Raw genomic sequence first — 22,064 nt, 5'->3', positions numbered from 1 at the left:
TCATACGAACTTTCACCCCCCCATTTGAGTATTTAGGGGGTCGATTTTTGAAAAAAAACGTAGCCTATGTTTGAACGCGGGTTTTAAACTATATACATACCAAATTTCATTAAAATCGGTTCAGCGGGTCAGGCTTGAAAGCGGAACGATGATTTTCATTCAAACTTTCAACCCCTAATTTGACTATTTTGGGGGGTCGATTTTTGAAAAAAAAAGTAGCCTATGTTTGAACGCGGGTCTTAAATTATATACATATCAAATTTCATTAAAATCGGTTCAGCGGTTCGGGCGTGAAAGCGGAAAGATGATTTTCATACAAACTTTCACCCCCCCATTTGACTATTTTGCGGGTCGATTTTTGAAAAAAATATTGCCTATGTTTGAACGCGTGTTTTAAACTATATACATACCAAATTTCATCAAAATCGGATCAGCGGGTCAGGCGTGAAAGCGGAACGATGATTTTCATACAAACTTTCAACCCCCTATTTGACTATTTAGGGGGTCGATTTTTGAAAAAAAAAATAGCCTATGTTTGAACGCGGGTCTTAAACTATATACATACCAAATTTCATCAAAATCGGTTCAGTGGTTCGGCCGTGAAAGAGGAACAGACAGACAGACAGACAGACAGACAGACAGACTTTCGCATTTATAATATTAGTACGGATGTTACCATCGCTAGTGTCTGTGGTGGCCTCGTGCACGGCGCCGCGGTTGTGGTCGTGCAGCGACTGCCGCTTCCGCCGGGCGCTCTGCGACAGCGAGCCCGACTCCGCCTGCTGTTGATCCAGTTTGGCCTGAAATAAACGAATTTACGTTATAACACGTCCTTGTACAGAGAAAAAAATGCAGTTTATTTCATTAAAATGGTATAGAATGCCCCCGAACGTGGCGCGCGCGACGCTGTTTTTATCGGACGAAAAACTATCGCTGTCCCGTTTCACGTCATAATAAAAAGCGAAACAGCGATTGTTTTTCGCGCCATTAAAACAGCGCCGGGCGTGCCAAGCTTTGGAGGCTGGTGTCCTCTTTACGATGGAAATGAAGAACCACTGAATATTAGAAGTTGCAATGTTTTATTACCAGTGAATATTGCAATTCTTTGTGACTTGTGTATCTTTCCAGCTAAATGATAATTATGATTGCAGTATTCGTAAACTTTTTTTACATTAAAGAACAAAGATACAGTGAGAAGACTTAGGTCGAATAGTTAACTGATTCAGACTTAAACTCATTCATTGAAATAATCTGACGACAATAAGATCCGCCAGATTCGACACGCTTAGACAAATTATAAAGCTCTCATTATATAGATTATATTCTAACCAACCTGAAGCGCTGCTTTATCCTCCTTCAATTTCCGGCATTGTTCGTCTCTTTCTCGCAGATACTGTGCGCAAGTTTCGCACTCTTCATCCAACTCTTTGTATTTCTCTCTGAGTTCTTCCAACTCTTTTCTGCACGCTTGTAGAGATGCTTTTATTGTTTCGACATTTCTGAAATACATTTATTTATTTGAAATTTTATTAAGCCTAAGTTGAAATAGGCAAATTTACAGGTATCTATATATACCAGATACACAAAACAAAGCAAATAAAAAAAATGTTCTCACTTTTACATGTACCTTACTGATATATACATTATATAGCATCCAAATCCTTAAATTTAACGTGAATGCTCGGACCTTTTTTTTGAGTATTGTGTACTTTATTGTAATACATTAAGATCCATTTTTCAACGGACGGAAACATTATTTTATTTTGGACACTTTTTCGAAGAGATTGTGAGACTACGTTTCTACATAAATACTTATAAAAAATGGCGATTTCTAGTGTTATGATTGATTTGTAGCTATGTAACACTCACCTGTCGTCCTTTCTAGTGTTCTTATCGTTGTTGACGACTGCATTTTCGAATGTGTTAGATTCAGATCCAGTATTATTTGCACTTGCAGTAGTCAACTTTTCTCTCAATTCGGTTAGCATATTCTGAAAATGAAACATGTGATTGAGACGAAAAATTTGTGTCAAATACTTTATATGTGTGATTATGACGGGAGCCGCTTCGTGTGAAAACCTGAGTAATCCACTTAGGATTCTATTATTGTTGGCTATCAACCTTTAGTCAGAGGGTTAAATATATTGTCTTCATACTGGCTTATATATTAAATATATTATTTACTTGTACTAGCTTTTATTATTAGTTTAGCCCGCGCGAATTTGACGCTTCCTATAAAAGAATACAGGTTTCTTCATATCCCACGGGAGCTATAGTTTGTACCGGGATGAAAGGTACCCATAGCTGGGCATTAACTCGTTAATCCGTTAATCGTTAATTAACGAAGTTAACATTTTGATTAACGAATTAACTTTTAAGTTAACTTTTAAAAATGTTAACGGACACGTTAACTTTCGTTAATATGCAGTAGTCCGTTAATCGTTAATCTAATGCCTGCCTGAATGATGAACAGTGCCTACTTGCCGCGGCATTTCACCCAAAGTTCCGGTTGATATGGCTGGAAACGTATGACAGCAGTAGAGTGGATGCAGTAAGAAAGGGTATGGAAAAAAAGGTAGAAGATGCTTTAAGACAAGAAGCAGCGGAAAATTCGAAGGACAGAGATAGTTTAACTGGCGGAGGGAGCAATGCGAGTAACAACGATGATGACGAGGAGGAAGACTTTTCAATTCTGTGACTCAGTCTATAGAAAAACCAAAGAGCTCCAACTCTTTAAAGAGTAAAGCGCAAAGTCTCGTTAAAATGTGGCTGGACATGAAATCAGTAGACTCGTTCAACGATGCTGCATTCCTCGGGGAACAGATATTTATAAATCTATTTATTAAATACAATACTGCTATACCCTCAAGCGCTGCAGTTGAACGTCTGTTTTCCACGGGTCACACCAAAACGAGCGTCGCTTTCAGACGAGAACTTCAACATGTTAATGTTCATGAAGGGGAATATGCACCTTATGCCCGACAATTAAATTACACATTTGAATTATACAAGTATTTTGTTTTATTCCTAACCTGTTAACTTCCAGAACCTAAACCAACAAGTTTTATAAGTTCACTAACGCAACGATATAAAAATGCAATTTTACACATATTAACGGATTAACGATTAACGTTAACTTGCGTTAATTCTTCCGAAATGTAACGCTTTAACGTTTAACGAAGCTAACTTTTTTTGTAGCGGATTAACGATTAACGAAGTTAACTATTTGATTAACGGTGCCCAGCTATGAAGGTACCCTATGCCCTTCTTCAGACCCTTAATTATGTTCAGTAGATAATGCATAAAGTGTTAACAAACAAACAAGTATGGCAGTATAGCAAATCTTACCTGAAGCGTCGTTCTTTCCTCCTTCAGTTTCCGACATTGCTCATCTCTTTCTCGCAGGTACTGCGCGCACGTGTCGCACTCTTCATCCAATTCTCTATATCTCTCTCTCAGTTCCTCCAACTCTTGTCTGCACGCTTCTAGAGCAGACTTAGTAACTTCCAATTCCCTGTTTGAATATATATATTTGTAAATATGGATACAGAACTAATAATAGTAGAAACATACAGATAGTAAGTGATTTCTTTCAAATGTTAAAACGGTAAACATTAAAAGCAAATTTAACCTGTGGGTTGTGCTAATTGGGTGAAATGTGCTGAAATTACAACTACAATCATAGCGAAAGAATGCGACGCGCTCAGCCAATAGCAGCGAAGAGTCTAAATCGCGCAAACAAAGATTTCGTGGATTTGAACATCAATACAATTTGGGATTCTACTAAACATACCTGGTTGAAAGCACTGAAATGTTAAAAGATTTGTACTTGATAAAATTTCACCCATGTGAAACATTCACAGATGTGACATAATCAAATAATTCGACACAAGTGAAAACCTTTCTTACTAGTGAATGAGAACGGCGCGGGAAACCTGCTTAAAACTCACCTGTCTTCCTTCCCCGAGGTCGTCTTCTCCATCAATTTTTGCTGCATCTTGGCCACCGTGTTCTTGAGGTCTTGCTTCTTGAACCTGAGCTCCTCAATGAGCTTGGTTAACCTCTTGTTCTTCTCCACTTCAGCGTCGTACGACATCCGGTCCACTACTATAGAGTGGAGGTTTGCCCAGTCTGCGATAGTAATCATATGTTTACAAAAGTATTCAGAAAAATATATATTACTGTAATAAGCACCTCCAATTTCAAAAGATATACATAGAATTCCTTTTTTTCCATGTTTTTAAATTTGAGTTGATTCAACAAGCGATATTTCTTACTTAAACCATAAACAAACTGCAGTAGGCAAAAGATAGTTCTTTTTATATATACTATACGTTATTTTATCTCTATTGATTTATTCATTTTTAAACTAAGGAGGAAAAGGAGGTTCTCAATTCAACTGTATTTATATTAAATTAATAATTTTTATTTAAATATATAATGAATCAAGTACCTTTATCGGTGTTAACGGCAGCATCGATTAATGTCTTAGATTCCAATTCACTTTTTATTGAATTCATACCCTTCATCTTTTCTTTCAATTCGGTGACCACATTCTGGGAATAAAAAAATAAAAAGAAATAGAGAATAATAGAAAAAAAAAAACAAATAAACGATAAGATTTCGCTAGAGATCATTATGATTTAAATATATATAGCCGTTCAGAGAGTACCTAATTATCTTATTATAGCTATATCTGTGTGTAAGAGAGTAAAGTATACCTCGAGAGCAGCCTTCTCCCTCCTCAGGCGGGCACACTGGGCGTCCCTCTCTCGCAAGTACTCCGCGCATGTCTCACACTCGTCGTCCAGCTCCCGGTAGCGCTCCTTTAGCTCTTTAAGCTCTTCCCGACAAGCTGCGAGCTGTTCGCGGAGAGCGGCTGCATCGCTGGGAATATAATAATATGGTCAATATCAATATATACGGTTTCCATACATACATATTATCAAGTCTATATAGACTCCGTTCGACTCGAGACCGTTGGCTCTGTGTACCTCGCAAGGAATATTCCTTGCTCTTGGTCTCGAAAAGACTGATACGCTCAGCTGTCTGGCTTAATGATAGAATTGAGATTCAAATATGTATGAGCCATATTTGAATTTCCATTGTTTTTTTCTTAACCAATACCACAGAAATAGGTAGATACATAAAATCATGCATCTTTATCTTACTAACTACGATAACAGCCAACTTTTGTCGTAGAAGCAAAAGAAGGAAAAGACATGATGTCGGATTTTTTGTGCACCGCACTTTTTGCGTGTAGTATGCGTGTACATAAGTTTTATTTTCCCATAATAAAAAGTCATGGATGGTCTGTCGTCTGTACAGCACCTTATTGACGAAGATTAAATACCTTTAAAAAAAAAAATAACAAGGCATTTTTTTGCACCTTTGTTCCGCTTCAGGCAAGACGGAAGTCCTCGGCGAGGGCGTGTGCGTGGGCACAGAGCGGTGCAGATCGTGCGAGCTCTGCCGGCGGCGGCGAGTGCTCGCCACGCTGCTCGGCCGAGACGACTCATCCTCTTTTTCGGTCTGATGTTAAAATTATAAGATAATCTTACTAATATTAAAAATACTTAAGTATTTTTTTTTTACATTTCACGAAAAACTTTTCAAAGATATTGTGTCAAATTTTACAGTAATACAGTTTTTGACATCAGAATAACAGAAATCACGCTAAGAATAATTAACAGTTGTATCTATGCAAGATATTTACACATAATGATCGGATTCACGACTGATCTTGTTCTTATTTTATTTGTGCGTTTGAAATATTTTTCCTTTACGAAACGTAGATATAAAACATAAAGAGCTACTAGCAACAAAGGACGAACAAATAATTTGGGAAGTTTAAAAAATACTGTCAGGTTAAAAAGAGAAACATACCGGATCACCACGGGATAGGAGGCTTTCACGTCTGAAAAAAAGAAAACATTTTGTTACAACTTGACCCCAAAAAAAAATGAAATATAGAATGCAATGTTTTTATTCACAGATATTTTTTCCATGTTCGTAACGAGTAAACTCAAAAACTACGTGACTGATTTTCACGAAATTAAAAAATTATAAAATAGACCTTCAGGGAGTAACATAAGCTCATTTTTTTCTAAACGTAAACGGGAATCTCTTTGTGGAAAAACCTGACTCACCCAATCATTTCATGGTCATTGATTCATGGTCAAAGGCATACCCATACACCGGGCCCCTATCTAGATTGGTGAGAATACAACCGGAACTAAAAAGCCAGGAGAAAGCAGAGCAAGAGTATTAACAAAAAATCTTACGATATTTATCGTTAAACGGTGGTTTACAAACTTACCCCCTACTAAGCCTTAGCGGTGTACTTCTATTCGAACTGTCATCATCAACTTCCATGAAAAGGTCATCAGGCTTACCACGAGACTCGAATACAGCTTCTATCTTCGTGTGATCTGAAATACTTTCTTGTTTTAGTAGTGACGACACGTAGAACTAGGCCACATAAACAGAGACGTAAGCAGAGAAATAAGCAGATACTACATCTTTCCACTTGCCACGATCTTTGCAAACATCTTTCGCTTCATTTACATTCTTAACTCTGTTCATGTAAGCTACAAAACTAATTATGCCACCATCAAGATATTCTATCAAGACCTAAGCCGCCGTGTTTGACTGAAGATGTTGATAACTTGTAGTTATAGCAAAATAAGTATCTGGAAATTGTGGCAATTGGAAGTAGTCTCTGCCAATCGCTCCGGTAAAAACGACGTGATGTGCTTATGTTATAGGATACTAGCTCAACGATACTATATTTTATACATAGATACTATATTTCACTTACATAGACAAATATTCAAGACTCAGGACAATTATAATAAGTTTGTCAATCATTTTCATCTTGACCAGGCCAGTAATCGAACCCAGTACCACTGGTTAGAGGCAAAATGAAGAAGAAGTAAAGAGAAATTCACCTCCAGAGTCATGTTTGTTCTCAGTGAAGGCCCGTTGGGAGTCGTGTAGGCTCTGCCTACGCCGTCGCGACGCCTCCAGTACGCTTTCATTCGGCGTGTGGCGCTTTAAAGCTTCGATTTCACTCTCGAGTTCGGAAACTCTTGACTGTAACAAGGAAGTTATTGTAACAATAACTTTATTACATTTGTACTTCTTGGAAAGTATAAATAGACTATGACGTCGATATAGGAATAAACAAATACCACCCCAACTTAGTATAACACTACATAGTATAAAGCAAACTCGCTTTTCGCTTCCCGCGTCTGTATGTATGTTTATTATATTATATCTTTAAAACTACGCAACGGATTTTGGTGCGGTTTTTAATAGATAGAGTGATTCAGATGGAAGGTTTATATGTATAATAACGTGCTTAATATATTAGAGAACCACTAATAATTTAAAGATTTCTAATATGAAGTCGTAAATAATAAACACATTTTTTTTTCACGCTTACATTGTATGGAGGAGAGGATGAATGAAAGCAGGTTGACTAAGCAGATATACAAGGAGAGTGTGGAGGGAAAGGTCGGAGTGGGAAGACCTAGACGAACGTATCTTGATCAAATTAAGGACGTCCTGGTAAAGGGTCAGGTCAAAAGTACCCGAAACCGCCGAGCTTGTATGAAGAGAGTTATGAATGTGGACGAAGCGAAAGAAGTATGCAGAGATCGTGGCAAGTGGAAAGAGGTAGTCTCTGCCTACCCCTCCGGGAAAGAGGCGTGATTTTATGTATGTATGTATGTACTTACATTGTAAATGCTGGCTGAACTCTACTTATTTACGAAGCGATTTTAAGCAATTTACAGCAGGTAACATGAATATTTTTGATGTATGTAGGCGCTAATCTCGGGAAGTTTGGACGGATAATTGACGATAGGCTAGCAGCAACCAGTCACTATTTGAATCTAAATTCCATCTATAAGCCATACAGCTCAGTTAGGCCTTTCAGTTTTTGCGAGACTGTTGGCTCTATCTAGCCTGTAGTGGATAAAGATGTTATTATATGTATGTTATAACAAAAAACATACCTCTAACAATTGGTTCGCATTTTTCAATAGCTGCACCTCATCATTTTCTTTCTGCAGAAGTGTACATTTAGCAGTCAATTCCTCTAACTTTGAATCTTTCTCCTTGATACTGTTATCACATTCTTCTTTTTGTTTCTGAAGCCTAAAATATATAAAAAAAAATAGTAATTATAATATATGTGTTTATAAATTTTCAATTTATTATATAGAAAATTCATGACATTATGAATAAAAGAAAACAAAACTTGCCTGAAGATCATCTTGCTTTGAATCTCTGCAGATTTTTCATGAGTCTTAATATTCGTCTCAACTCGATAAAGGTCTTTACATTTCTCGTCAAATTGTTGTTTCAGTTGTACATTTTGCTCGAGTAGACATTTCGCTTCAACCTTCAGACTATCTATCACAGCAACATTGTCCTTCACAGACTCTTTTAATATCAAAATATCTGTCGTCATTTTTTCTAGCTCTAATTTGTTCATTTTAATAATATCCTTACATTTCAACAACTCTGCTGCAGCAGCTTCTTTTTCCTTTGTTATAATTTCATTTGCAGCTTTTAAGCCAGACACATCCTTTTCTAAACTAGCAATTGTGTTCATTAGTTCAACAATTTTACTTTCTTCTCTTTCTTCATCACTTTTTTGGCTATTTATTGCGGTTCTCAAACTATCTACTGTGTCTTGTTTTTTATGAAGTTCTTCTTTCAGAATATTTATCTCTTCAGTAAGTTTTTTAACCAAACAAACATTAACTTGGTTCTCTTGAACTTTGCTTTCATAAATTTTGTTCAAATCTTCGTATAATATTTTCTGATTTTCTAGTAAATCAGTCTTTTCCATTAATTCTAATTTTAGATTATCACCTTCGTTACGGAGTTCTTCATTATCTACTTTGAGTAATTGTAATTCCTTCTCTTTTGATTGTAATAGTGTTGTAGATCTTTTAACTTCGATTAGTAAATTTTCTGAATCACTTTTCTTTAATCTATACTGGTTAATGAAACGATCAAATACAAAATTTATATTATTAGTGAGCGGAATCGACCAATCAATATCTTCCATACTAATTACATCATTTTCAATTAGTTTTTTGCAACCATCACGAATGGTTTCGCTCAATTCGCGCTCTTTTTTGACAATATCGAGTGTAACTGCGTTACTAATTTCGTGAATTCTTTCCTTTTGTGCTTTTAATAAATCAAATTCTTCTTCTTTATTTGTAAGTTGGTCTTTCATCTGCAATAAACTGTCGTTAACTCTGGCTAGTTCTGAAGTCAGGCTTTCCATATGTTGTTGTAATTTTATATATCGATCCATAATATCACTCAAATCGTTCTCATGTTTTCTAACAATGCTGTCTATAAGCTTTTCGAAAACAATAGCAGACGAGAGACCTAATCCTGAATCGATATGTTTTAAGAGATTTTCTTTGAAAGTTTCAACGGCATTGGCATTATGGTCTCTGTCTATTAAATGTGTCATTTCATCTTTTACAAAATTCATTTTTTCCTTTAGTCCCGTCAAAACATCTACAACGGCTTGGAATTTTTCATTTTTCTTATTAAACTCTTCATTAACTTTAGAATATTCAGTCTTTAGGTTATCAACATGTGATTCCAGCTCTTTTCTAGAATCTTCGTAGCATTTTAATTTATTTTTCAGGTTCTCGACCTCATTGTTGTGTTTCGCAACGAAATTATTGTAAAACATTTTCATAATGTCAATGATTTTTAAATCGCCACTAATATTTTCTTTGTCAGTACCAGTTACTTCTAAGTAATATTTTATACAGTCATTTTTGTCAATAACATAAATCTCACTAACACGTTCTTCTGGGATATTGGGCATGGGTAAATTACTTAAAAGGTCTGCGGCCTGAAACTCTTTTGAATAAGTGAAAACATTAGATTCGCCCATGCTATCATCTAAATCCATATTCTGAGATAAATTACTACGCTCTAAATGGATCTTTATCGAGGTTACGTCCTCTCTTAACTCCTTACAATCTTGTTTGCTAGCATGCAATTGATTTTGTAAAGTGGAAATTTTATTAAATCTTGATGATGTGTCTGATTCACTAAGACTTCTGTTTAATTTTGAATGTGGTTGACATGTCAAATCATCTTTTATCTCACAATGTGGACAAGGATTATTTTTGACCATGCTGCAATTTCCTTCTATAATATTTTGCAATTCTGAACACTTTTTCATAAGTTCCGCTTTAGTATCTGTTAGTGTTTGCACCTGCTTATTTAAATCATCAGCTTCATCAATACTTTCCATAACTTGCGTCGAAAGAATATCATTTTCATCTTGCAATCTTTTCAATTCTTCGTTTTTATTATTAATAGTTTGCATTAATATTCCGATTTCTTTATTTTTTTCTTTTTCTAGAATATTTAGTTTACGAACAAGTGCATCAGCAGATGGGATTTCTAATGTCAAATTTTTATACTTGATTTCAATTTTATCTTTTTCATTTTTAAGGTCAGCTAATTCACCTACCAATTTTTCGTGTTGTTCTCTAAATTCTTTCTCTGCACGTCCATATTTTTCACACATTTGACAGTTATAAGATGTTATTTCAGTCAATGTATTCATTGCTGGAGTACATTTAACAAAGGGATCGGAACCTTTGAGTTTTGTGTATTTGTCTATTTGTCCTCTTAATTTTATATTTTCATCTTTTAAGCTTTCAAGTGTCTCCATCATTTTTATGTTATCATTTGATAAAATCGCTACCTGAGCATTAATTTCACTAAACTCTGAATTTTCAGCAGTTTCACTGGTTTGACATGCAACTTCACTATATAAGAAGCCTTGAGATATATCTAAGCAAGTCTGGTCATTGACCAGAAGAGTAGTATTATCCGCCGAAGTAGCCAAAGTGACGTTTGTATCTAACATCAAAAGATCGCCATCTAATATGGTTTCATCGTTCTTAAAGCTAGAGATTGTTGTATTGTTTTCTAAGGTATCCGGCAAAGAAAATCTTTTAAAACTGATATTTGACTTGTCCATAAACGAAGTGTCATTTTTCAAGATCGCCATTAGTTCAGACAGCTGTTTCTTTACAGCAGGTATATCCCTTTGACATAGCATATGAAATCGAGTGTGGTGATGTTGCAAAGCGGTCACTTGAGATTTAAGAGATTTGTTTTCTGCATAAGTAGTAGCTGTCAAGGTAGACAGATTAGTCCTATGGTTAACTATTTTCTTTTGCAGTTCATTCGCTGGTTCCAAAAGAAGCTGTACTTCTTTTCGAATTTCTTCTTGCTCATCCCGTAGTTGTTCAATTATTGTTTCAAGTTCTACATTGTATTTTTTTGTGAGATTCAATTCTAAAAGCAATTTTTCACAATGGCAAATTATGGTTTGCGTTGCTTTATCTACAGAAGTTACACTTGCATCAGAGTTTGAGGACGATACAGGTTTATCATTAGATTGTATGCATTCTTCGATTCTCTTACAACATATTGTTACGAGGCTAGACGGTTTATATTCATTAATTTCGTTTAAGGTACAAAGAGACTTTCGTGGCGGTATATCAGGATTACTTTCTTCATCTTCATAGTCTGAATTATCAATATTACTTTGCCTATAGGATATAGTCTCCAATGTCTGACATTTTGATTTAAGCTGTTCATTTTCCTTTTGCAATTCTCCAATTTTTTGGTTAGACGAAATATTAAGGAATTCTATGTTTTCTTTTAATTCTAACATCTTTGATTGATTAGCTTCTATTTCTGTTAATTTATTCTTTAGTTCATTTTGAAGGGTTTCTATTAACTCATTACCCTGCATCAAGTCTCGTTGTATATTGTTATAATTTGTTCGGATTACTTCTAATTCAGTCATTAGAGTTTCATTTTTATGTTCCAAAATAGAAATATTTTCCATGAGTGTAACATTTTGTTGTGTCAACACCATAATTTCTTGTTTAGTCTCTTCCAGATGTTGGTTGCGATTATTCAAAGTTGTGTCATTTTTCATGGCAGTTAAATAACATGAGAGACTATCTAATGCGACAGATATTTGGTTATAAGTATTATTATCGTCCTCTTTTAAGCAGGAGAAATCAGTTTGTATATTAAAGGTATTTGTAATATTGCATGTTTTTCTAAACAATTCTAACATCAATTCATCTCTTTTTTCTAAAGATTTATTAAACTCTTTGGTATTTTTAATTAATTCAATTTTTTTTTCTTCCAGACTTTTTTCAACACTTTTTAACTTGTTCTCTAAATCCACTATATTACTATCTTTGTTGATAATGATATTTTCAACATGTAGTTTATCTTGTTCAATTTTATAAATATCTTCATTAAGGCAATTTATTTTTTCTTGAAGAGAAAATATCATGCCATCTTTCAAACTAATTTGTTCATTGCTGTCGTTATATTTCTTGTTGAGAAGTTCCAATTCGTTGCGATGCCCTTCCAATTCCTGGGAAACTCGCGTAAGTAGCTTTTGCAAGTCACAATTTTGAATCGCATAATCGGTATGCTGAGCATTAAGTGTCTGAATTTTGGATAATAGATCTTTTGTCTCTTGGTCATACTTTTGTTTTAAATTTGTAAGTTCTTTACGAAGTTCGTTTCCAATATCGTTCTCTGCTTTTATTTGCTCCATTACACCAGCTACTGTACTTTCTAGTATATTTAAATTATTATTTAGAATGTTCACAATGACAACAAAGTTATCAACAATTTCTGGTACTTCTTGGATATTTCCAGTTAAACTGCATAAAATACCTTGTAATTTAGATATCGCCGCCTTGGCTTTTTTAATATTTTCTTGTGTTTCACTGTCTTCTTTTCTTAATGATTCAATAATAACATTCTTTTCTTTGATATCATCTTCCAATTTGTCAATTCTTTTTTCTAAGTCACCTTTTTGTGTATTCAGGATATCATTAATTTTTTCAAGTTCGTGCTCCTTTTGATTTTGTTCAGAAACAACTCGAGCTAATTCATCATTATTAGCTTGCAATTTTAACAAAATACTTTTGTTTTCTTCACTTCTTTGTTCCATATGCAGCTGGGTCTCTTCTATAGCTTGCAATTTTTCCGAAAGTTCTTGTTCAGAACTTAATAGTGCCTTTCGCTCAGATTGGAGTTTATCAATCATTGATATATTCTCAGCTACTTCACTTTTTAGCCTTTGTATTTCTTCATATAGAGAATTTATTTGGGTTTCTTTAGAATCGAGTTCTAGCTTGAAATGATTATCTGTTATTTTTAATTTGTCTGGTTTATTTGATTTGAGTATTTCGATTTCTTTATTACGAGATTCAAGAGCTAACTTAAACGAATGAATTATATTCTGTACATTTTCATTATTAGCTATAAATTTTTCTTCGTTTTCAATCATTTTCTCTAAAATACTTTCATTAATATTGACATCTACAATGTTCTCCTTTTGCTGTAATTTGATGTTTAATTCCTGGATTAAACTATTATAAGAGACTATATCAGTACGTGCTATTTCTAAATTCGAGTTTTGACTACATATTGTCGAGTTTAATGTATCTATTGTTGATTTTAGTATATGATTTTCATTTTCAGACTGAGAAAGTTTGTTTTTAAAACTGTCAAGCATTGATTGGAGTTCTTTACAAGACAGTTCTAACGATTCTATTTTTTGGTTATGCGTAAAGAGATTATTTTCTAATTCTAAAATTGTCTGAGTTTTCATGGTGAGTTGTGCCTGCATTTCCGAAACAAGGTCTTGTATTTGCAAAGAGCCGTCATCGTCGTTTGTGTTTGCTATACTGCTTTCATTATCACTGTTAACGAGAGATATGTCCCTCGACATATCCATGAAATGGGAGAGTTCTCTGTCGATGGTTCTTGAGAGTGATTTACCTAAAAATATTTAACTTTTAATAAACTTCTTATTTTTTAATTTAACAGACAATATTGAATGAATAGTTTTGCCAAATTGAGTCTACATTAATGTAAATAACTGCAGGAATGCTCCAAGTGATGTATCTTACCAATGTCATCGGTCCTTTTATGAAATTTTTGTTGTTCTTCTAGGAGCGATAACAATTCTTGCTCTCGCCTCTTCGTCTTTTGTTTTAAGGTTTCGTAACTTACTTCCCAGTCGGTAAGTTTCGTGGTGTACTCTTTACATAATGTTTCCATGTTGGTCTAAAACACAGCAGCAAAATATAATTTAATGCAACTTAAAGTCACGGGGTAACAGCAGTGCTTTATATAAAAAGGTCAAAAGCAATGATAATGACAATTTGTCTGGAACAGAAATCAAGTGAATATAAAAAGTATGTGGAACACAGTATTGTATGTATTGCTCCCTTCAGTTAGTTTGATATTTGACATTGTTGCAGTAAGGTTCAAAATTGCATTAACCAGTCTTTTGATATGACTTTACTGAATCTTATAATCAACACGAAGGATAAAATTCTTACCTTGTCAAATATAACAGATTTTATCTCCTCGGCAGACTCCGTGATTTTCACCTTGAGTTTATCTATTTCTAAATCTTTTTCTGAACTAAGTTTACTTAAAGAATCTACTTCCTCTTCTAATTTTGCTATCACTGCTGTGTTTTGCTCCAATTTTTTCATAAGTTCTTCCTGGTAATTTATGAATATTAATTTAAGATTAAATCTAATACTTAGTACAAAATGTAATGCTAATTCTTAAAACATTATGCAATGGAATTTTGTAAGAGTTTATCAATTTTATATTATACCTGTGTATTATTGTACATATTATTACATATTATTAAGTCTTATTTCCCACGGTGTAGAGGCATACTTTATAATATATATAATTTTATTGAATTCGTGTTGTATAAATTATATAATGAACAGTTACATATTGATTATATATTTACCACTGCAGGCGTGTATATTTTCTCCCTTTCCGTCAGCTCCACAATATCTTTAAGATCTTTTTCCGCAATTTTGGCCTTTTTTCGTAAGACACAAGGTGGGGTTTTTGATGATACTAGAATATAAAATATAAGTTAAATACTGTTATACCTATACCACCTCGCCTTGATAAGAGTATATAGTAGAGGGAATAGGTGAAAATTCGATTGTAGAAAATGTTTCCTTACATTATGTTTTGTGTATAAACATAACATATAATCACGTCTATATTCCTGGCGGGGTAGGCAGAGCTAACAGACTTCAAAAGACTGAAAGGCCACATTCAGCTTAGTTAATGATGGATTGAGATTCAAATAAAGACAGGCTGCCAGCCCGTCGCCTAATAAAAGAATCCCAAATATAGATAGATAGATAGATAAAAACGTTTATTCAGTTGCTACAGACACAAAATACAGAGTTAAACAAAACATTATAAAAACACAGTTGAGATGCATTTACATATACAGGGTGACTTTTAATTCAACTGCATAAATTTAACTGTTAAGTGTAATCATCTAAAGGATATTTAAAAACGTTAAAAGAAAAATATCGGTTCATATTTCAGAAAGTACAAAAAAAAATCTACGATCCAAAATACGTCATATCACTCCAGCCGGCGGAAAAGCGACACGTAAGATTCAGAGGTCAACGACAAAATTCATTCAGCTGAGCGATCGCGACAACTCTTTACTTAACTTGATCTTGATACTAGAAAATTAATTTATTTTTCAGATATTTATTTACATGTTTAGTTTTAATTTCTTTTTGTAGTATTGGTCTTTATTAAAGCGTGTGACGTAGTTTTTGAGTATTTTTCAAATGTGATAATGATGACGTTTAATTTAAACACAAATAGGCTCAAACGGTTTAAAAGCATGGGTATAGTCTATGTTTAAAAGGATGCAGTTGTTTTAAATGTCATCCTGTATATAGCCTATCCGTTAGTCGCCTTTTACGACATCCAATGGGAAAGAGATGAACTGGTCCTATTCTTTTTTCTTTTGTTGCCAAGAACTACATGGCACTTGTGTATAAACAATTACATATTTACAATTGATTGTAAACAATATTTTTCAAGACCCAATCATAAAGTTCCTCCTCATAACCTCAACCAGTACATAAGACAAAAGTGCCAAAAGACGAAAAGCGAAATGATGTAAAAATGATGAATGACAAAATGAGATATTACCATAGCATTTGTGATATGGAGAGCAAGTTATGTCCGAAGGTTCATCGTCGCTGTCTGCAAGAAAAATAAGCATGTTGCAGATTTAAGGTTATAGGTATGTTAAACAGAAATATACCCAATGCCAGAGTTTAAGCACCAGTAGTTATTACAAAGAAAAGGAAATTTGCATAAATAAACCATATAAGTTCCCGATAACTAAAAAAAACCATTCACGAAAACCATGTCCCCAATTATTAATATGCTTATTTTCAAAGAATTCGTTATGCTAACTGATAACAGTTAGCATAACGAATTCTTTGAAAATAAGCATGGCATTCGCATATTACGCTCGAAAATATAAATTTTCGAGCGTAATATGCGAATGCCAATTTAGCTATTTCATAAATAGAACCTAGGATTCATAATCATATCCTTTTATTAGGTCCATTTTGTAAAGGCTTATAAATGATTAACGGAAGTTTACCTTCACCATAAATTTCATTTGCTTAGCTTCAAAAGCTTCAAAGCTTGAGAAGATGAAATAAGCAACTCACCAAGGGAAATAACATCTTCGTTATTAACCCCCCTCACAACAGGAGGAGGTGTGACGAGTCTCACTTCCTCGGGGACGCTGCTTAACTTGCTTCCGTCTTGAATGGGAACGAAGTCGGGGGCGCCAGGCATTAACATTGAACTGTAACGGTTGACAAAAAAAAAAACAGTGATAGTGCTAGCCCATTGCCAAAAGGAAGAATTCGAAAAACTAACATAAAAAGAATAGAACTACTCCATTTCTTTACCATACATACATACATTATAGTTACGTTTATATCCCTTGGGGTAGCCAAAAGTCTTCAAAAGACTGATAGGCCATGTTCAGCTCTTTGGCTTGATGATAGAATTGAGATTCTTTCCGATGCATGTTGTAAAAGGCGACTAAGAGATCGGCTTTTTAAGTAATTTATTTGACGTCAACCAATGTTGTTAAACCATACGACAATTATTAAGCGATATATAGTATCCTATAATAATGAATAAAAATTTTGAATTTTGAATTTTTTTGAGTCTTTTTAAGAATGTTGGCTCTGGCCACCCCACAAGGGATATGGACGTGAGTGTTGATATAACATAAAAACTCACTTGTACTTCAAACTGGGCGTACAAAACTTTTGTATATTCGGCACGGGGTCCTCCTCTATAGAATGTAATGTTGATATCGTGACTCTCCTTTGTTGTGCGATCTTGCGCCGATTGCCGACTATCTCGGCACTGCTCCGTTGACCGAACCCGTTCAATATCAGTTTTTGGAGTGCCGCTATTTGGTTTTTCAAGTTTGCCTGATAAAAAGTATATACATCTTATATATAAAATTCTCATATCACAATGTTTGTTCCCATACTCTGAAACGGCTTGACCGATTCTCATGAAATTTTGTGAGCATATTGGTAAATCTTAGCATCGGCCAACATCTATTTTTCATACCCCTTAGTGATAAGGGTTGACCACCCTAACATTTTTTTGTGACTAGAAATTACTTAAAAATCTATATATATAAAACTCTTCCGTTACTGAGTGACTGACTGACAGACAACGCACAGTCGAAACTACTGGTCGTAGACAGCTGAAATTTGGAATGTAGGTTTCTTGGGATATGTAGGGGAGCACTAAGAAAGGATTTTTGGAAATTCAACCCCCAAGGGGGGGAAAAGGGGTAAAAACGTTTCCATGAAAAATCTTATTCCTTGGGTTTCTAAACTTGAAACTTGGCATGAACACGTACATAGGCAAGTAAATATGTTTGACAATATAAGTTTTTCAAACTACCCTCCAATCGTGATTTAGGGGGTGCGATTGGGTGACTGATTTATTAACGCACAGCCGAAACCGCTCGGTATAGGAGTCTGAGATTTTGAACAGAGGTTCCTTTAGTAACATAAGTGAGCACTAAGAAGGGATTTTTGAAATGTCAACCCCCAAGGGGGGGAAACGGGATAAACTGAGCCGGGGCTGCGGGAAAGTTCTAACGAGATACCGTGGCCCCGGAACGCAAAGGGCAACTGAAGGAACGAGGTGGGTTTTAGTCAGTAAAAGTCTGACACTCCCTTCCGTTCCACCCAGAGCGGGAGAGGTCATTTGATGATTTCCCATCCTTAAAAAAAAGACTTTGTATGACAACTTTCAGTCGTCTCTTTAACATACATAATAACATACATAATTATGTACATACATGCATAACATTAATAACATCACGCCTTTAAATCCCTATTTTGTGTTAACACTACCCATACAAACAGCTAAAAGGAAACAAGTGAAGAGACGAAATTTGTCCGCATCCATTTTCACCTAAATTCTTAACGTTAATGAGATTTACTTTTTATTATCAGGTCAACCTAATAGCCTCACATGTACGTATAACTTCGTAAGAATTTTCTTTCAACTCCTAACCGTTGAGGAGTTGTACCTTCCATCATCAGCTCATTCACATGGGATGATGACTATCAGACGCAAATACTTAAACAGATCTATGAAATTGTCAAAAACGTAATTAGCCTGTAAATTTTTTGTATGTATACTAATATTATAAAGAGGAACAATCTATTTTTTTATATGTTTGTTTGTTTACACATGTAATCGATAAACTCCGAAACTACTGAATCGATTTCAAACATTCACCATTAGAAAGCTACATCATCCCTGAGTAACACAGGCTATATTTAATTCCAGTTGTAACAAGATTTCAGCCTGTGGAAGAAAAAGCCCTGTCGAGATCATTAAAAAACGCTATATATAACCGAATTACACGTGGGCGAAGCCGCGGGCGGAAAGCTAGTTATCCATATGACAAAACAATGTTTGCCGGGACAGCTAGTACATATACATACATATGTATATATTTTTTCGAAAATAGCCCTATCATGCATTTAGCAAATATATAGACCTTTTCCATTTTGTTTCTAGTTTTTGTACCGTGTGGTTATCGATTTTGAGAAGCAGCCAAGTTACGCCTACGACTACTACTACTATCAGGTAATTATTATACTCCAGGAGTATATTATGGGAGTACTTACTTAGCGGAGTGACTCCCGTCTGAAAGTGTTTGTATAAATTACTTTAAATATAGGTTTTAATGCTGGTTGCATTCACACTCTGGAAGACCTGGGGTCAATTTGTGACCAGAAATTCGGATTAGAAGAGTCGTGTTTCCACATGAAGTAAGCCCCGTCTGACTATCGCAATATTTGCAAGGGAAACCCAAGCCATATTGGAATATACTTCCACATCCAGTTGCTCTATTCCTATTACAAGGCATTTATACTGACCACAACATTCTTCTTATAAGGTCATCAATTCTATTCCTTTTGCAATCATCTGTCACGGATCATGGCAAGAAGAAAGAACATGCATAATAACTCCTTGTTCAAATCTTCCCTGCAAAAGTCTCTGTCTGTTTATGTATGTATATATAAGACGCTGACCTCAACATTCTTCTTGCTCTCCAGCATGACCTCGAGGTTCCTCTTGGTCTCGAGCTGAGACTGCAGCCTGGACAGCTGTTTGGTGAGGCTCTGTATCATGGTGGCGTCTGTCGCGACCGCGTTCACCTCCGGCTTGTTCTTTATTGCTTTAGCTCGGTTTGCGAATCTGAACAAATTTTATTAATGTTCAACTTGAGTTGCGCCCCTAAAGATTTATTAAACACTATTGCAACATATGAGTAAAACATACAATAAAAGCACATGAGATAGAGATGGTACGAAGGCAGACTTATCTCTAACGCAATATCTTCCACGTAAAAGATCTAAAAGATCGTGACGTGAAAAACTCGTTAATTTTCCTTTTATTAATTTAATTTTAAAAAGAACAAAATTTCCAAATCTAAAAGTACCTTGACCATATAAGTGGGATTTTTACACCAAGCTAAAAGATCGTGACGTGAAAAACTCGTTAATTTTCCTTTTATTAATTTAATTTTAAAAAGAACAAAATTTCCAAATCTAAAAGTACCTTGACCATATAAGTGGGATTTTTACACCAAGCTAAAAGATCGTGACGTGAAAAACTCGTTAATTTTCCTTTTATTAATTGATTTTTAAAAAGAACAAAATTTCCAAATCTAAAAGTACCTTGACCATATAAGTGGGATTTTTACACCAAGCTAAAAGATCGTGACGTGAAAAACTCGTTAATTTTCCTTTTATTAATTTAATTTTAAAAAGAACAAAATTTCCAAATCTAAAAGTACCTTGACCATATAAGTGGGATTTTTACACCAAGCTAAAAGATCGTGACGTGAAAAATTCGTTAATTTTCCTTTTATTAATTTAATTTTAAAAAGAACAAAATTTCCAAATCTAAAAGTACCTTGACCATATAAGTGGGATTTTTACACCAAGCTACATCTGTCTGAGCTACGCAACCTCTAATTCAACTTGAGCTGCAACTGCTTTAACTAAACACAAATTTAAAAAAAATTATAGGGCCTTACTGCAATGTGGAGATGGTTTCTTCAACGGCAGCAGGTGTGACAGCACATATTATACTGGTCTTGGCATTGCCGCCCAGAGAATTTTGTAGGATGCGAGTCAACTTGCTGTCTCGATAGTTGGCAAATCTGCAGACATTGTTTATTATGTTATCAATTGCATGGACACATTATTAGATGGCGATTGTGTAGCATTCATTATGTAACTACAATATATTTGTACATTTTAAAACAATAAAAAACTTAATTACAAGGAATGACAAATAAGATTCAATCATAATATGAACCGAATATCCATATCTGGACAGTCTTTATACTATACACCTCCGCTGTTTACTTAGATACAATAACTTTTTTTTATATATATAATAGGTAGGAGTGCGCTTGATCTCTATCTGCCTGGTGCTAAGTAAGATGAGGCCTAAGGCCTATATCAGGACAACACCAGGAAGCCAAAAATTTATGAACATATTTCCCAAGTAATGAATAGATCTTTTTTTAAAATTGGATACAAGGTACCTATCACTTAATCACGTCAACATAACTTGAAGTATATTACATACTGCTGCTTCTAATGAGCATGTGTAGAATTTAAAATTAATGATTTCAATATAAATATTATAAGATATGCACATATTACCGTACGTACTGTACAAATTATGTCAATGATGAATGATTCAGACAACTGCTTAATAATGAGTGCAAGAGCAATGACAACGGCTTCTTTGTGATATGTGAAAGGAATCGAAAGGCCCAACTAGGCAACTAATTAACTAAAAACACACATTTCTTAGGCAACATTAGATATACACTAACTTGTTTGGATCTTCAGATAGCTGTTTAATGACAAGAGCAAGGGCAGACAATGACTTGTTGATATGCGTGCCCTCTTTGAAGCGAATGCCCGTTGCTCCTGTCTGTCCCGCACGCTCCGAACCTGCCAGATCCACTAGATTCAACTGGGACACGTTGACGCAACCAGCCGCTTCGGCCTCGCCTTCTATATGCTCTCTAGATTCAATTGTCTGGTAGGCAAAAAAAATATGTTTATTGCATTAAAAACATCATTACAGAAATAGCACAACAAAACGAAAACAAAATGTTTCACACGTGCAGACTTTTTTTCAATTATAGTCTAGACATAAACAGTTAAGTAAAATTAAGTAACCATAGCCTTTTCATCTTTTAGACTGTCAGCTCTGTCTACTCTGCAGTGGGAATAAAAACGAGATTATACGTATGTTTTTTTTTGCTTTATTAGGCGTCAAATTCTATGCTCTTATTATGATGTACATTTTTCAAAGGTCTGTACCAAAAACTTTCTGTTAATCAAAATCGTAAACTGTCACAATAAGTACAAGTATACTTACAATTTGAAATATTGAATGTGATCTGCTACTGATTTCATTCATGTTTGTAGCGCCGGTCTGTCTATTAGCTTCTCCCTGGAAAATAAAAAGAAAGGTTACAGGCAAGTTTTATGACACCT

At 34.7% G+C, this 22,064-nt stretch overlaps 1 protein-coding gene across 2 annotated transcripts in view; it reads right to left on the bottom strand.

Annotated features, from left to right (window-relative positions):
• LOC106134572 (centromere-associated protein E) overlaps positions 1–22,064 on the bottom strand; it is a 31,558-nt gene that overhangs the window by 7,938 nt on the left and 1,556 nt on the right. Inside the window, exons 4-26 of one of the 2 annotated variants that reach the window (XM_013334657.2) lie at positions 21,946–22,020; positions 21,392–21,600; positions 20,579–20,704; positions 19,569–19,734; positions 17,233–17,429; positions 16,647–16,786; positions 16,114–16,167; positions 14,888–15,000; positions 14,457–14,624; positions 14,022–14,178; positions 8,271–13,890; positions 8,022–8,163; positions 6,951–7,095; positions 6,320–6,431; positions 5,887–5,917; positions 5,390–5,532; positions 4,722–4,887; positions 4,454–4,556; positions 3,951–4,131; positions 3,349–3,514; positions 1,870–1,991; positions 1,334–1,499; positions 677–800 (exon numbers count right to left, since the gene is read on the bottom strand). In XM_013334657.2, the coding sequence (XP_013190111.2) occupies positions 677–800; positions 1,334–1,499; positions 1,870–1,991; positions 3,349–3,514; positions 3,951–4,131; positions 4,454–4,556; positions 4,722–4,887; positions 5,390–5,532; positions 5,887–5,917; positions 6,320–6,431; positions 6,951–7,095; positions 8,022–8,163; positions 8,271–13,890; positions 14,022–14,178; positions 14,457–14,624; positions 14,888–15,000; positions 16,114–16,167; positions 16,647–16,786; positions 17,233–17,429; positions 19,569–19,734; positions 20,579–20,704; positions 21,392–21,600; positions 21,946–22,020 (8,626 nt within the window). The remainder of the gene's footprint in view (positions 1–676; positions 801–1,333; positions 1,500–1,869; positions 1,992–3,348; positions 3,515–3,950; positions 4,132–4,453; positions 4,557–4,721; positions 4,888–5,389; positions 5,533–5,886; positions 5,918–6,319; positions 6,432–6,950; positions 7,096–8,021; positions 8,164–8,270; positions 13,891–14,021; positions 14,179–14,456; positions 14,625–14,887; positions 15,001–16,113; positions 16,168–16,646; positions 16,787–17,232; positions 17,430–19,568; positions 19,735–20,578; positions 20,705–21,391; positions 21,601–21,945; positions 22,021–22,064) is intronic. The other variant, XM_013334658.2, reaches the window with a different exon arrangement.

This window comes from Amyelois transitella, chromosome 6, assembly GCF_032362555.1.
Source record: "Amyelois transitella isolate CPQ chromosome 6, ilAmyTran1.1, whole genome shotgun sequence".
Classification (NCBI taxonomy): domain Eukaryota; kingdom Metazoa; phylum Arthropoda; class Insecta; order Lepidoptera; family Pyralidae; genus Amyelois; species Amyelois transitella.
This window is presented reverse-complemented; position numbering and strand designations above follow the sequence as displayed.